The sequence below is a fragment of the Oryctolagus cuniculus genome, chromosome 9 (assembly GCF_964237555.1).
Source record: "Oryctolagus cuniculus chromosome 9, mOryCun1.1, whole genome shotgun sequence".
NCBI lineage: Eukaryota > Metazoa > Chordata > Mammalia > Lagomorpha > Leporidae > Oryctolagus > Oryctolagus cuniculus.
The window spans coordinates 131,899,918-131,912,834 of NC_091440.1; the positions used below are offsets into that span (position 1 = coordinate 131,899,918).

The 12,917-nt window shown below is 41.3% G+C and overlaps 1 protein-coding gene across 4 annotated transcripts in view; it reads left to right on the forward strand.

Moving 5' to 3' along the window:
• LRRK2 (leucine rich repeat kinase 2) overlaps positions 1-9,591 on the forward strand; it is a 161,976-nt gene extending 152,385 nt beyond the window's left edge. For 2 of the 4 annotated variants that reach the window (XM_070049663.1, XM_070049662.1), the window contains exons 48-52: positions 1,004-1,156; positions 3,591-3,803; positions 6,208-6,257; positions 7,028-7,145; positions 8,634-9,591. In XM_070049663.1, coding sequence (XP_069905764.1) covers positions 1,004-1,156; positions 3,591-3,803; positions 6,208-6,257; positions 7,028-7,145; positions 8,634-8,652 — 553 coding nt within the window. In that variant the 3' untranslated portion in view covers positions 8,653-9,591. Of the gene's footprint in view, positions 1-1,003; positions 1,157-3,590; positions 3,804-6,203; positions 6,258-7,027; positions 7,673-8,633 lie in introns of those variants that run through there. The other 2 variants (XM_070049661.1, XM_070049660.1) reach the window with 2 other exon arrangements.
• The last annotated feature ends 3,326 nt before the right edge of the window (positions 9,592-12,917 follow it).

The window sequence follows — 12,917 nt, forward strand, 5'->3', positions numbered from 1 at the left end:
TCTCCCATGTAGGTGGCAGGGACCCAAGTCTTTGCCAGGATGTGCACCAGCAGGAAGCTGGAGTCAGAAGTGGGGCTGGGGCCTGTATCCGGGCACTGAGCCATGCCACGTGCATGTCCCACGCAATGTTTTAACCTCTGTGTCAAGTACTCACCCCTGCAATAACTCTTTACTGGATTGTGGACGTGAGGCAGAACAGACCTGGCCCTGTCCCTGAAAGCTGACACTGCATGGTCTTGTGTAAGGGGCACGTAATACATGAAGTTTTGTTTTCAGTAAGCTGCACTGTGTTGCAGCTGCCCCGGGGGGGGGGGAGGGAAGAGTGGTCTGGATGGGTCCCGAGGAGTGCAGAGGAGCTGACACGTAGCTGAGCCTGAGGGCTAAGCAGGAGCTACCATGTGGGTGGGAGGCCAGGATGTTTGTGAAACACTCACGGTGCCGAATGTCTGAGGCCAGCAGAGACACAGAAAACTGTCTGTTGTTGTCCTTTCTTTTCGAGGTGGAGAAAATGTCAGTTTGCTCTCATTTATGTTTGGTTGATGTGGATTTTTTTCCCTCCCAACTTGATTGCCTTGGGTTCACGACAGGGATTTGAAGGTAGTAGTGCTAAAATTTATTTCAGTATCTTATATTTTATAACTGTCAGAGTAAATGGCCAGCCTTTAATTTTCCAAAGATTCCCAACAAGGATTTTACTGCAACAGTCAAACGTTATAGATGGTATAGTGACATTTGAGTTAGTAGTTACGATATGGTAGGTATTTTCCAATGAAGCGGATAGAAGCGAAATTAAAACCAGAGCCAGAAGTAAACATTAGTTATAATCTTTAAGTTATTTTGTTATCAAATCAATATAGCATAACCACAGGTAAGCAAAGTAGCAACATAAGTCATGGTTCATCTTGTTGCTATTTCATGTAGTGTTAATTCTCTACCTGCGTGGGGAACTAGGGAGAGGTTGTTACTACACACACAGAAGCGACCTGTTTGCTTTTCTTCATAGGTTTTCTTACGCAGCTTTCAGTGATTCCAACATCATCGCGGTGGCAGTAGACACGGCTCTCTACGTTGCTAAGAAAAATAGCCCTGTGGTGGAAGTGTGGGATAAGAAGACAGAAAAACTCTGCGAGCTCATAGACTGCGTGCACTTTCTAAAGTACGTCACGGGCACGGGCTCTTGACGGTCAGCTCCTAAGAGCTTTTTTTTTTTTTCTCCTGGCTGTGTTAGCTGCATGCTCCCCTCCCAGTTCTTTGACGTTCTTGCTGGTGGTGGTGAGAGCTGTGTTTACATTAGTCATTGTTCTTGCTTTCTGCCTCTCAGTAGAAAATAATCCACCCACAAACACAGAAGCAAAATTGTGAATGCTTGAGATATCCAGGAAACTGGGGAAAATCCGACAACAGGAATCTGATAGACATGAGTTCTTCTTGTTGTTATAAAGATTTTTCTGTAATGAAAAACCAAACCTTGTGGAAAGCCACCATACTGGCTTCGTTGCTGGCCGTGTGTCTAGCAGGGACACAGTACGCTATGTTCCACTTGGAGTTACCGACTATGGCTTAAGGTCTTGGCGCCATAAAGAGCAGAAGCCATGAAATGACTGACACATACGGGTGCTGGAGCACCTGCTGGTCGGATTGGTGCCCTAGGAAGGGTGGGAGATCCCAATGCAGAATGAGGGCACCGAGCCTCCTCTGACTGGGCGGGTGACGGAGGGCGGACGCCGCGTCCTCTGCTGCCCCTGTTGGGGAGCCTAGCAGCGTGGCCCTGGGCAAGCGATCGCCCGCTGACTTTGTATTTGTGTTCAGTTTGACTTCACTGTGGAGGTTCTCTGTGCTCTGGAGAACACTTTAGGTGGCCCATGGCATCTGGAAAAGGATTCTGCCACGTGTGTTTCCTAGGATGTCTTGGAGTCTTTCTCTGGACTGCGAGGAGGTTGATGCTCACAACAGCTCACAGTCCTGCTTGGTCAAGGGTCCCTTACTTCCTGAAGTTTTGAATCTAGGAGGGTCTTTTTATTTATGGCTACCTCGTTTTCGACATGAATTAGGCAATTCATTAGCTCAGGGGGAAATCCAATGGTATGTGATATTTTTCACATACAAATGGATATAGTTTTATTTTTGTAACATGAAGGTTTTTTTTGTAACATTGAGACTTTATAGAAAGCTTTTGAAACTACTCATTTATTTTCTTATACTGGGCAAAGTTTTCCCTGGGTTAGTTTTATTATTTATAAAAACCTCATCTTGCTTCAGAATTTCTTGAAGTTGAGGAACTATTATTACCTTTGATAATTTAGATCTCAAGAAGAAAAATGCGACTCTTTGGTCTTCTGTAGTCAACAAAATGACTTTTATGAAATACTAATAATTCATAATATTTCTTATCATGTATTCATAATTGAAGATTATTTTAAAAGATTCATTTATTTATTTGAAAGGCATAGTGACAGATCTTCCATCTACTGGTTCAATCCCCAGATGGTCTCAGCAACCATTGGGCTGTGCCAGGCTGAAGCCAGGGCCCCGAACCTTCTTCTGGGTCTCCCATGGAGCTGTAGGGGCTCAAGGACTTGAGCCATTCTCTGCTGCTTTTCCTGGCACATTAGCAAGGAGCTGGGTAGGAAGTGGAGCATCCAGGACTCCAACTGGTGCTGGTGTTGCAGGCCATGGCTTTAACCCCCTACACCGTAGCACTGGGCCCATTAAAATTTATTTATTTATTTATTTGAAAGTCATAGTGAGAGAGAGGGAGAGGTCTTCCATCTGCTGGTTCATTCCCCAGTCAGCTACAACAGCCAGGGCTAGGCCTGGTTGTAGCCAGGAGCCAGAGCTTCTTTAGGGTCTCCCACTTGGGCCATCTTCTGGTGCTTTCTCAGGCACATTAGCAGGGAGCTGGATCAGAAGTGGAGTAGCCAACAATCAAACTGACCCAGTATGGATGCCGGCACTGCAGGTGGCAGCTTTACCTGCTGTGCCGTAAAAGCAGTGTCCATAATTTAAAACATTATACATTTAGTGCAATAGGATTTTTAAATCTTTGCATTTTTTTATAGTACACATTTTCCATCTATGTTTTAAAAATATATTTGTTTATTTGAACGATAGGCTGAGAGGGAGGGAGGGAGAGAGAGAGGGAGAGAGAAAGAGAGAGATCGAGATCTTCTCTCCCCTGGTTCACTCCCCAGTAGGCCACAATGGCCAGGGCTGGGCTGGGCTGATGTCAGGAACCTGGAACTCTGTCAGGGTCTCCTACCTTGATGGCAAGAGCCCAGCTACTTCAGCTGTCTTCTGCTACCTTCTCCGGCACATAAGTAAGGAGCTGGATCAGAAGCAGAGCCACGGGGACTCGAACTGGTGCTGCATCATGGAATGCTGGCATTGAAAGCCGCTCAAGCCACTGCGCCACAACGCCAGCCTCGTTTTCCGTGCACTTTCTGAGTGCATGCATTTCAGAACTGTTTTGCGTCAAAATAAACTTTAATTTTCCCCTGAACTTTCTGGAGTATGTATGTGTGTATAAACATCTGTTTTTAATCTCTTAATTGTTAGAAAATGATTCACGCGTGATTTCCTCATGCTTCTAGGGAGGCGATGGCAGTAGGAAAGCAGGAGTCAAAGCACAGCCTGTTCTACTCCGTGCGCGTGAAGGCGCTTTGCCTTCAGAAGAACACGGCGCTCTGGATCGGGACCGGAGGAGGCCACATCCTGCTCCTGGACCTCTCCACGCGGCGCGTGATCCGCATCATCTACAACTTCTGTGATTCCGTGCGCGTCATGGCGACAGCACAGTCAGGCAAGTGACTCCCCTCCAGTTGTCTATGCCCTACTTTCTGGGACGGCGACACCTGCCTTTATGCTGAGTTTAAGCTTTCTCTTCTCTTTCCAATGTCACTGGGAGTGTCATACGGCACTGGGGTGAATTCTGAGTTGGGTAATAAATGGAAGGAGTGAGTGCTGTCAGTCCCCTGGAGAGCAGAGCAGCCAAGCAAGTAGTTTGGGTCTTACTTCCTTCTTTGCCTTTATACCCAAGACAAAAATGGAATTACATGGCGCTGAGTATACTTCATTTTTTGATCACTGAAATTAAAACAAATGGTTATAGATATCATAGCCTAGGCTTCCCATCCTTGTTTAACAATCCTATTTGGGTTTTCATTTTTTAAAGATCTTTTAAAAATGTATTACTCTGCTTTTCAAATAAATATAGAGGGAGAGAGAGAGATCTTCCTTTTGCTGGTTTACAACAGCCAGGGAAGGGCCAGACTGAAGCTATGAGCCTGGAACTCCATTCACGTCTCCCACGTGGGTGCAGGGGCCCAAGCACGCGGGCCATCTTCTGCTTTTCCGGTGCGTTAGCAACGAGTTGGGTCAGAAGTGAACAGCCTGGACTCAAACTGGCTGTCATATGGGATACCAGTGTCGCAGGCGGTGGCTTTACCTGCTGCGCCACAACGCCAGGCAATGGTTTTTCATTCTATAACAGATTTATGCTCTTACAGCTGCTTATAAGACGTATTGGGAAGCTATGATAAGTTTCACTCAAATTTGATGAACAGTTTTTGCTCCTAACTTTCTATTTAAAGATGAAGAAATAATAGTAGTATATGAAATACATTTTCTACATAAATACATTCCAAGGTACTCTTTTGATTAATCATTTAAATGCCTGGCAAAAAAAAATAATATTGTATATGCAGTTGATGACAAAAATATCGCTGTGGGAATTCATTTTGCAAAGCTAGAATTTATGAAACTTTAGTCAGTTTGTTATAAAACATTTGACTGTGATGATGAGAATAAGTTCGCTTGGCAAGAGCATACTAAGAAGGAAGCCGTGTTTGTCCTGCACTTCCCTTGTGGATGTCAGAACTGTGCAGGAGTCGGAGATGTTCCCATCGTCGGAGGCGTCAGGACGTGAGTGCGGACCAGCAGGTTGGCAGGTGTGCAGTTGATGGAGTTTCCTGAGCTCGTTTCATTCTCTAGTTCAGTTTGTGTGTACTTGGGCACTCACATGTGTGCTCATAATTGAAATTGTGGCAGAGTGCCAGTGGGCTGTGACTGGTTTATAAAAAAGGTGAATTGGTACAGAGTAGACCAGGTGGCTCCTGGCGGGCTTCCGGTCCCCTCTGCTGTCCACCCCAGCACGTTCCTCTAGAATTCAAACCTGGGCTCTCCTCACTACTATGCCCCCCCCCCCCCCCCGCCCCGCCAGCCTACCTGTGGTTTAGCTAGCACGTGCACGTGTGGCCGGCCTCAGCAAAGCCCACACTGTTGAGGTCAGGGTCTCTCCTGGTTCTCTTGACACCACTGTTGCCCAGCCCTAGTAGAAGTCAAGACGGTGTTTGTTAATGCCAGTTCTTCACTGGAGTGTGAACTCCATGTTGCCTGAGTCTTTGTCATTTTTGTTGACCCTTTTCCCCCCAGGACCTAGCCCAGGGCTTATAACACAGATTTTTAATGAACGTTTGACAAATAAATCAGGGAGACTTGAAAGAAAACATGCTGTCACGGTAGAGTGTGAGCACGTGGATGCAAGCGGCTCTCCGTCCCAGTACTTCTTAAATCCGTGCCTTATAGGACCAGAGCACACTGTCACACGCTGCCTGCATTACTGTCATAACTTCGTGTGGAGACACATACTAGGGCTGTCTTACGGGAACACACGCTGGGTATTCAGATCCATCCCGTTGAGACTTGCAGCTGGGCGGGCACTGTGGTGCAGATGAAGCCGCTGCCTTGCAACCCCAGCAGCCTGTAAGGGCACCAGTTCGAGTCCTGGCTACTTCGCCTTCCAAAATAGCTCCCTGCTAATGCACCTGGGAAAACAGCGGTGGAAGGGTAAGGGCCTGGGCGCCTGCTCCCACCTCGGAGATCCGGAAGAAGCTCCTGGTTCCTGGCCCCAGCAAGGTCAGCCCTGGCTTCCGTGGATGCTTAGAGAATGAGCCAATGGGTACAAAATTCTCTCTCCCTACTTCCTGTCTGTAACTCTGCCTTTTAGATAAATGCAGATTTTTTAAGTTTACATTTTTTTTAAACTAGAGGTCTTCATTCAGTGTAATTGAAGTATCTCCTAAAAATAGGATGATAAATTCAGTTTGAAGTTACATGTTTCTTTTCTTTCTTTTTTTTTTTTTTTTTTTTTGGAAAGTTCTTTATGTGGTTGTAAAAGAAAACTTCTGTATTTTGTTTTGGTAAAGGAAGCCTTAAAAATGTCATGCTGGTCCTGGGCTACAACCGGAAGAGTGCCGAAGGTATGAACAGCACCGAGGCAGCGCGTAGTAGGGTGGCCACTGTGCAGCAGCAGGAGCGAGGACAGCCTGCGCTGTTGGATGGGTGTAAAGTCAGCATGATGTGATAAAATACTTGCAGCAATCCTAATTGGCCGTCTCTTCATAGAATATGTAATTTGAACTTTTGAAAACCAAGTTTTGGTGATCCAAGTGTGTTGAATATTCGTTTTCTCAGGTGAAGTAGGGATACCGATCAGCATGAAGTGAGAACCAGTTCCACGTAAACTAAATGTGAATTTTTTTTACCAATTACCTATATGTGTGTGAAGGCTGATTCTGATAGAGCTGGAAAAAGCTCGCTTTCCTTCAGAAAATGAAATGATAGGTTATGAGGCGTCCCCATTCTTTTTAGAATTTAGTCATTTCTATAGTATATTACAAACATTCCCAATTATAGTTTTTTTTATAAATTATAATAGTTTATTATTGGTACTTTACAAAGTTCTTATAAAAATGTAATTATGAGTTTATTTTTGTGAAAATTTTTTGAAGTTCATGCATAGTGTTTTATAATGCACACATTCTGTGAGCATTTTGAAGGCACCTCATATACATGGATTTCAAAAAAAAATTGACCCAAAATAATCTTGTCTTCCTATTCTGTTTTCCATGAATTTTTGAAATCTACGGAGGTACATAAGTTTATCCAAGTCAGCTAACTATAAATTCACAAAATTAATGACAATGTTTCACGGTAGATCTTTGAAATGTGGTTTTGTTTTTTCTTCTAGAGATACAATCTTGCTTGTCTATTTGGGACACAAATCTTCCGCATGAAGTACAAAATTTAGAAAAACACATTGAAGTGAGAAAAGAATTAGCTGAGAAAATGAGAAGAACGTCTGTTGAGTAAGAGGGAATTCAGAAACTTTGGTCTCCGAATGGGAGAATTGTTCTGATCTCTTGTAAATACTGCTTTGAACTCTCTGCACTGACGAAGGTTCTTCCACTCTCTGAAGTGCCTCATGTATATATGAAGGAATGTTAATTCAAGGGAGCTTCAAAAAGTTCGTGGAAAATGGAATTAAAAGATAAGTTTATTTTATTGCAAAAAATTGCAGTCCATCTATGCAAGAGGTCTTCAAAAAGTTTTAGAAAATGCAAATATGATGAGAAATACATGAAGTTCGGTGTCTTTGTATCAAAATAAACTTATCTTTTAATTGTATGTTTTCACAAACTTGTGGAAGTACTGTCATATTTTTTTAAAAATTTAAATATATGTAAAAATAGTTACTAGTGAAAGTATGTTTTAAGGAACTATTTAAAAATGTAGTATTATATTCTTAAATATTTTAATTAACTTGGTAGATTAAATAATGAAAGAAAATATATGAAGTACCTAACTGCAGTACTTAGACTAAAAAATTTACAAACCGCCTCTTTTTTTTTTTTTTTTTTTTTTTCCTTCGTGATGAGGGCAATCCTTATTTTAAATTCTGTGCTTGGGACTGGGCTGTGGCCTGCTTACTTCCTTGAGATTCCACAAGGTAGAACAAACGTTTGAGGGCAGTCTCTCATGCAGCAAATCCTCTCTTGGATTGCTTTAGAATGCAGCAAATCCTCTCTTGGATTGCTTTAGAATGCAGCAAGTCCTCTCTTGGATTGCTTTAGAATGCAGCATCTGTGTACTTGCAGACACACAGAGGAGCTGCACGATGAAGCCCCGTGTTGCTGATGTGACTGGGGTACCGGGTAGCACTGACTGTGTCTGAAAGCAAGCGCCACCACAGGCTGATGGGCGACAGGACCTCGTGGCCACGTGCGGGAAAGGCAAAGTCACACTCTCTGCTGCTGCTTTCAGTTCTGTCTTTGAAGTGGATACCCTGAAAATTCCTAACGAAATCTGGCGAGCTGTCTCTGGCTTACACGTCAGCGCTCTTGCCTACAGTGCCCCTTCCCTTCTTCACTGGTGTGGATACGCTGTTCATTCCCTGCAGTGATGTGTGATGCTTCATTGTGATTCTCAGTGGGAAGGCATTCTGTGGCTCCGTGGTTCTCATCGGCTCTGCTCGCAAGCTTCTACTCATGTTTTCCCTTGAATGTGTCGCCTTGCACGAACTGTATCATTTCCATAAAAACCCTGTTGGCAGATTTACAGACCATAAGGACAAATATGAGGGTACTTCACAGAGTGAAATTTGGTCAGCTGTGGTCAGTGGAAGAAGCCGCTGCCTGCAGCATGGGCATCCCATAGGGGTGCCGGTTCGAGTCCTAGCTGTAGGCCGTGGCTTTAACCCGCTACCCCACACTGCCGGTCCCTCCATGAATTTTTGAGAACTTGTTGTATGCATGGATTTGAAAATCTTTGTATCAAAGTACACTTTCTTTTTTCAGAGATAGAGAAATGAAGTGAGAGAGAGCACTGGCTTAGTCCCCAAATAACTGCGATGATGGAGACTGGGATGGGCTGGAAGCCAGGAGCCAGGAACTCGGCGTAGGTCTCCTGTGTGGGTGCCAGGGACCCAGCTGCTTGAGCCATTCCTGCGTCCCCTCCCAGTTTTCATTAGCCAACGCAAGTTAGGAGCTGGGCCTGGAAAGCGAACCCAGCTACGCTGGTTCAGGAGGTGGACATCTTAACCACTAGGCCGACCACTGATTCCCAAATAAGTTCATCTTTTAATTGTATCTTTCCACTGACTTTTTAAAGTGTCCTCCTGTGTCATAAATAACATTTTTCAGTTTGTTGAAAATGAAAGGAGCTTTAGCTGTGATTGGTAAAACTCCCCGCTAACTTTGTCTTCCAAATTATTTGTAAATTGCTTATATATTTTCCTACAGTAGGAAAATCATGGCCAATAATATTTTAATTTTAATAATCTGAGTATCATTTCTATTTTACCAAAAACACTGTTGGTGTATCCTTTGGTCCAAGCTAATACTTATCATTTTGAACACCTCCCTTATGATAAGATTAGCAGTCTAATTAATTGCATAAACAGTCTAATTAATAGGCTAGCTGGGGTAATTAACAGGATGACCAATCTAATTAATAGGATTTAGAATCAAATTATTACTCTCAGAACTGGCATTATATGAGGATTTCAGGATTTCTTTATATTAAGAGTAATTAAATTCATAACCCTGAAAAATGTTCCACTTTTCAAAGGGATCCAGGCTTTAATTTAATATAATTAATAAGAACAAAATTCAAACATGATGGAGGCTTTCATTCCTGTGCTGTCTGTCACTTTCCTTTTATACATATATGCAGTTTTTTTTAACTAATGACAATCATGGAAAAATATGTAAATGAACATTGTATTTGAATGCAATAATAAACATTTTAAAAGCATGTCTGTGCATTTTACAGGTTTGTGATAGCTTCTTTCATTTTTCATTTTCATTTTAATTGATTTTTAACAGATTCAATGATTTATAGATAGAAGTCTAAGAACATAAAAAGATTCCCTTCCTCCCTCCTTCCACCCATTCCCCTAACCCCAACCCTTTCTTTTGTCTTTTTTAGTTTTTGAAGTAACATACTTTAAATTTACATTACAATAAAAAGGCTTAATACTTCATGGAACAAGAAGTTTAACAAGTAAAACATTAAAAAGACCCTAGTTTACCAAGAATATAGACAGTGTCTATAAACTATGATTGAATGGAAAAAATGACCATTTAACTCATGTATAATTATTTTTTGTTAACTATTCATTCATAATTTCTTTCAATGAAATAGAACTAATGACAATGTAATCAAAATATTTCCTGTGTGGTTGCAAGATAATAAATAAGTTCATTTAGGCTGTATGCAGTTTCCTCTCAACAGATTATGCACAGGAATAATTTTATGCAGACTACAATACAGATGATTATATTTTACATTCTTTTTGTACTCTGTAACTACAGATTAGGGAAAACATGATATTTGTCTTTTGAAACCTGGCTTATTTCACTAAGTATAATGGTTTCTAGTTGGATCCACTTTGTTGCTAACGACAGGATTTCATTCTTGTTTATGGCTGAGTGATATTCAGCCATAGTATGAATGTGTGTGTGTATGTGTGTGTATCGCATTTTCTTTATCCAGTCAAGTGTTGATGGGCATTTGGGTTGATTCCATAATGTAGCTATTGTGAATCCAGCTGCAATAAACTGGGGTATGTTATGCTGATTGTATTTCCTTTAGGTAAATTTCCAACAGTGCGATGCTGGGTCATAAGGTGTGTCTTTTTAGCTTTCTGAAGAATCTCCATGCTATCTTACACAATGGCTGTACTAGTTTGCATTCCCACCAACAGTGGATTAGGAAACCTTTTTCCTCAGCATTTATTGTTTTTTTTTTTTTTTTTTTTTTTTTTTTTCTGTATGAGAGCCATTCTGAGAAACCCCATTGTGGTTTTGATTTTCATTTCCCAGATGCTAGTGATCTTGAGAATTTGTTCATGTTTCTGTTGGCCATTTGAATTTCTTCTTTTGAAAAATACCTGATTAAATCCTTTGCCCATTTCTTAACTGGATTGTTTGGTTTGTTGTTGTTGAGTTTCTTGATCTCTTTATCAGTTCTGGATGTTAATCCTTTATCAGTTATATAGTTTGTAAATATTTTCTCCCATTCTGTCAGTTGCCACTGTGCTTTGTTAGTGATTCCTTTGCAGTGCAGAAGCTTCTCAGCTTGATGTAATCCCATTTGTCTATTTTTGCTTTGATTGCCTTTGCTTCTGGGATGTTTTCCAAGAAGTCTTTGACTATGCCAATGCCTTGCAGAGTTTCCTCAGTGTTCTTCTCTGGTAATTTGATGGTTTCAGGTCATAGATTTAGATCCTTGATCTATTTTAAGTTGATTTATATATAAGGTTTGAGGTAGCTGGGGTTGGCACTGTGGTGCAGAAGGTTAAAGCCCTGGCCTGCAGCACCAGCATTCATTATGGGCACTGCTTTGAGTCCCGGCTGCTCCACTTCCGATCCAGCTCTCTGCTATGGCCTGGGAAAGCAGTGGAAGATGGCCCAAGTCCTGGGACCCCTGTGCCCACATGGGAGACCCAGAAGAAGCTCCTGACTCCTGGCTTTGGATTGGTACAGCTCCAGTTGTTGCGGCCATTTGTGGAGTGAATCAGTGGATGGAAGACCTCTCTCTCTGTCTCTACCTCTGTCTGTAACTCTGTCTTTCAAATAAATAAAATAAACCAAAAAAAAAAAAGGTGTGAGAAAGTGGTCTTGATTCATACTTCTGCATGTGGTGATCCAATTTTCCCAGCACCATTTGTTGAAGATACTGTTCTTTCTCCAGGGATTGATTTTAGCTTGTTTGTCAAAGGTAAGTTGGATGTCGATGTGTGGATTGAATTCTGGAGATTCTAACATGTTCCATTGGTCTATCCATATGTTTTGGTGCCAGTACCAGGCTGTTTTGATTATAAATACCCTATAAATATGTCTTAAAATCTGCTATTGTGATGCTTTTGCTTTTGTTTTCATTGAATAAGATTGCTTTGTCTATTTGGGGTCTCCTGTGTTTCCTTATGAATTTCAGCATTGTTTTTCCTATCTGAGAAGGAAGTTGTTGGTATTTTGATTGGGATCACGTTGAATCTATAAATTGCTTTTGGTAATATGGACATTTTGATGGTATTGATTCTTTTAATCCATGAACATGGAAGATTTTTCCTTTTTTCATGTCTTCTATTTCTTTAATGTTTTGTGATTGTCATTGTAGAGATCTTTACTGTCCTTGGTTAACTTTATTCCAACGTATTTATTTTTTTTGGTAGCTATTGCGAATGGGACTGATCTTACAAGTTCTGTCTCCACTGTGGTATTGTCTTTGTATACAAAGGCTATTGATTTTTCTGTGTTGATTTTATATGCTGCTACTTTACCAAAATGTTTTATGAGTGCCGATAGCCTCTTAATGGAGTCTTTTGGATTCCCTACATATAGTCGTATCATTTGCAAATAGAGATAATTTGACTTCTTCCTTCTCAATTTTTACTCCTTTTTTTCCCTTGCCTAAGGGCTCTGGCTAAAACTTCCAGGACTACGTTGAATAGCAATGCTGAGAGTGGGCATCCTTGTCTGGTTCCATATTTTTGTGGAAATCCTTCCAGCTTTCCCTTATTCAATATGATGCTGGATATGGGTTTGCCATTTATTTTATTGAGGAATGTTCCTTCTATACCCTGTTTGCTTAAGGGTTTTTTTTTTTCATGAAAGGGTATTGTATTTTATCAAATGCTTTCTCTGCATCTATTGAGATAGCCACATAGTTTTTATTTTTCAGTTTGTTAACATGGTATATTGCATTTATTGATTTGTGTATGTTGAACATTCCCTGCATACCAGAGATAAATTCCACTTAGTCCAGGTGAATTATCTTTCTGATGTGTTGTTAGATTCAATTAGCCAGTATTTTGTTGAGGATTTTTGCATTTATGTGCATCAGTGATACTGATCCATAGTTCTCTTCCTTTTTATATCTTTTTCTGGTTTTGGAGTTATGGTGATGCTCACCCTATAGAAGGAGTTTGGGAGGATTCTTTCATTTTCAACTGTTTTGAATATTGCAGTTAGTTCTTCTTTAAAAGTCTAGTAGAATTCAGTGAAGATATCCATTCTATGCACTGATGAAAATGTATATTCATCAACTATGTGTTGAAATTTTCTGTAGATACTGTT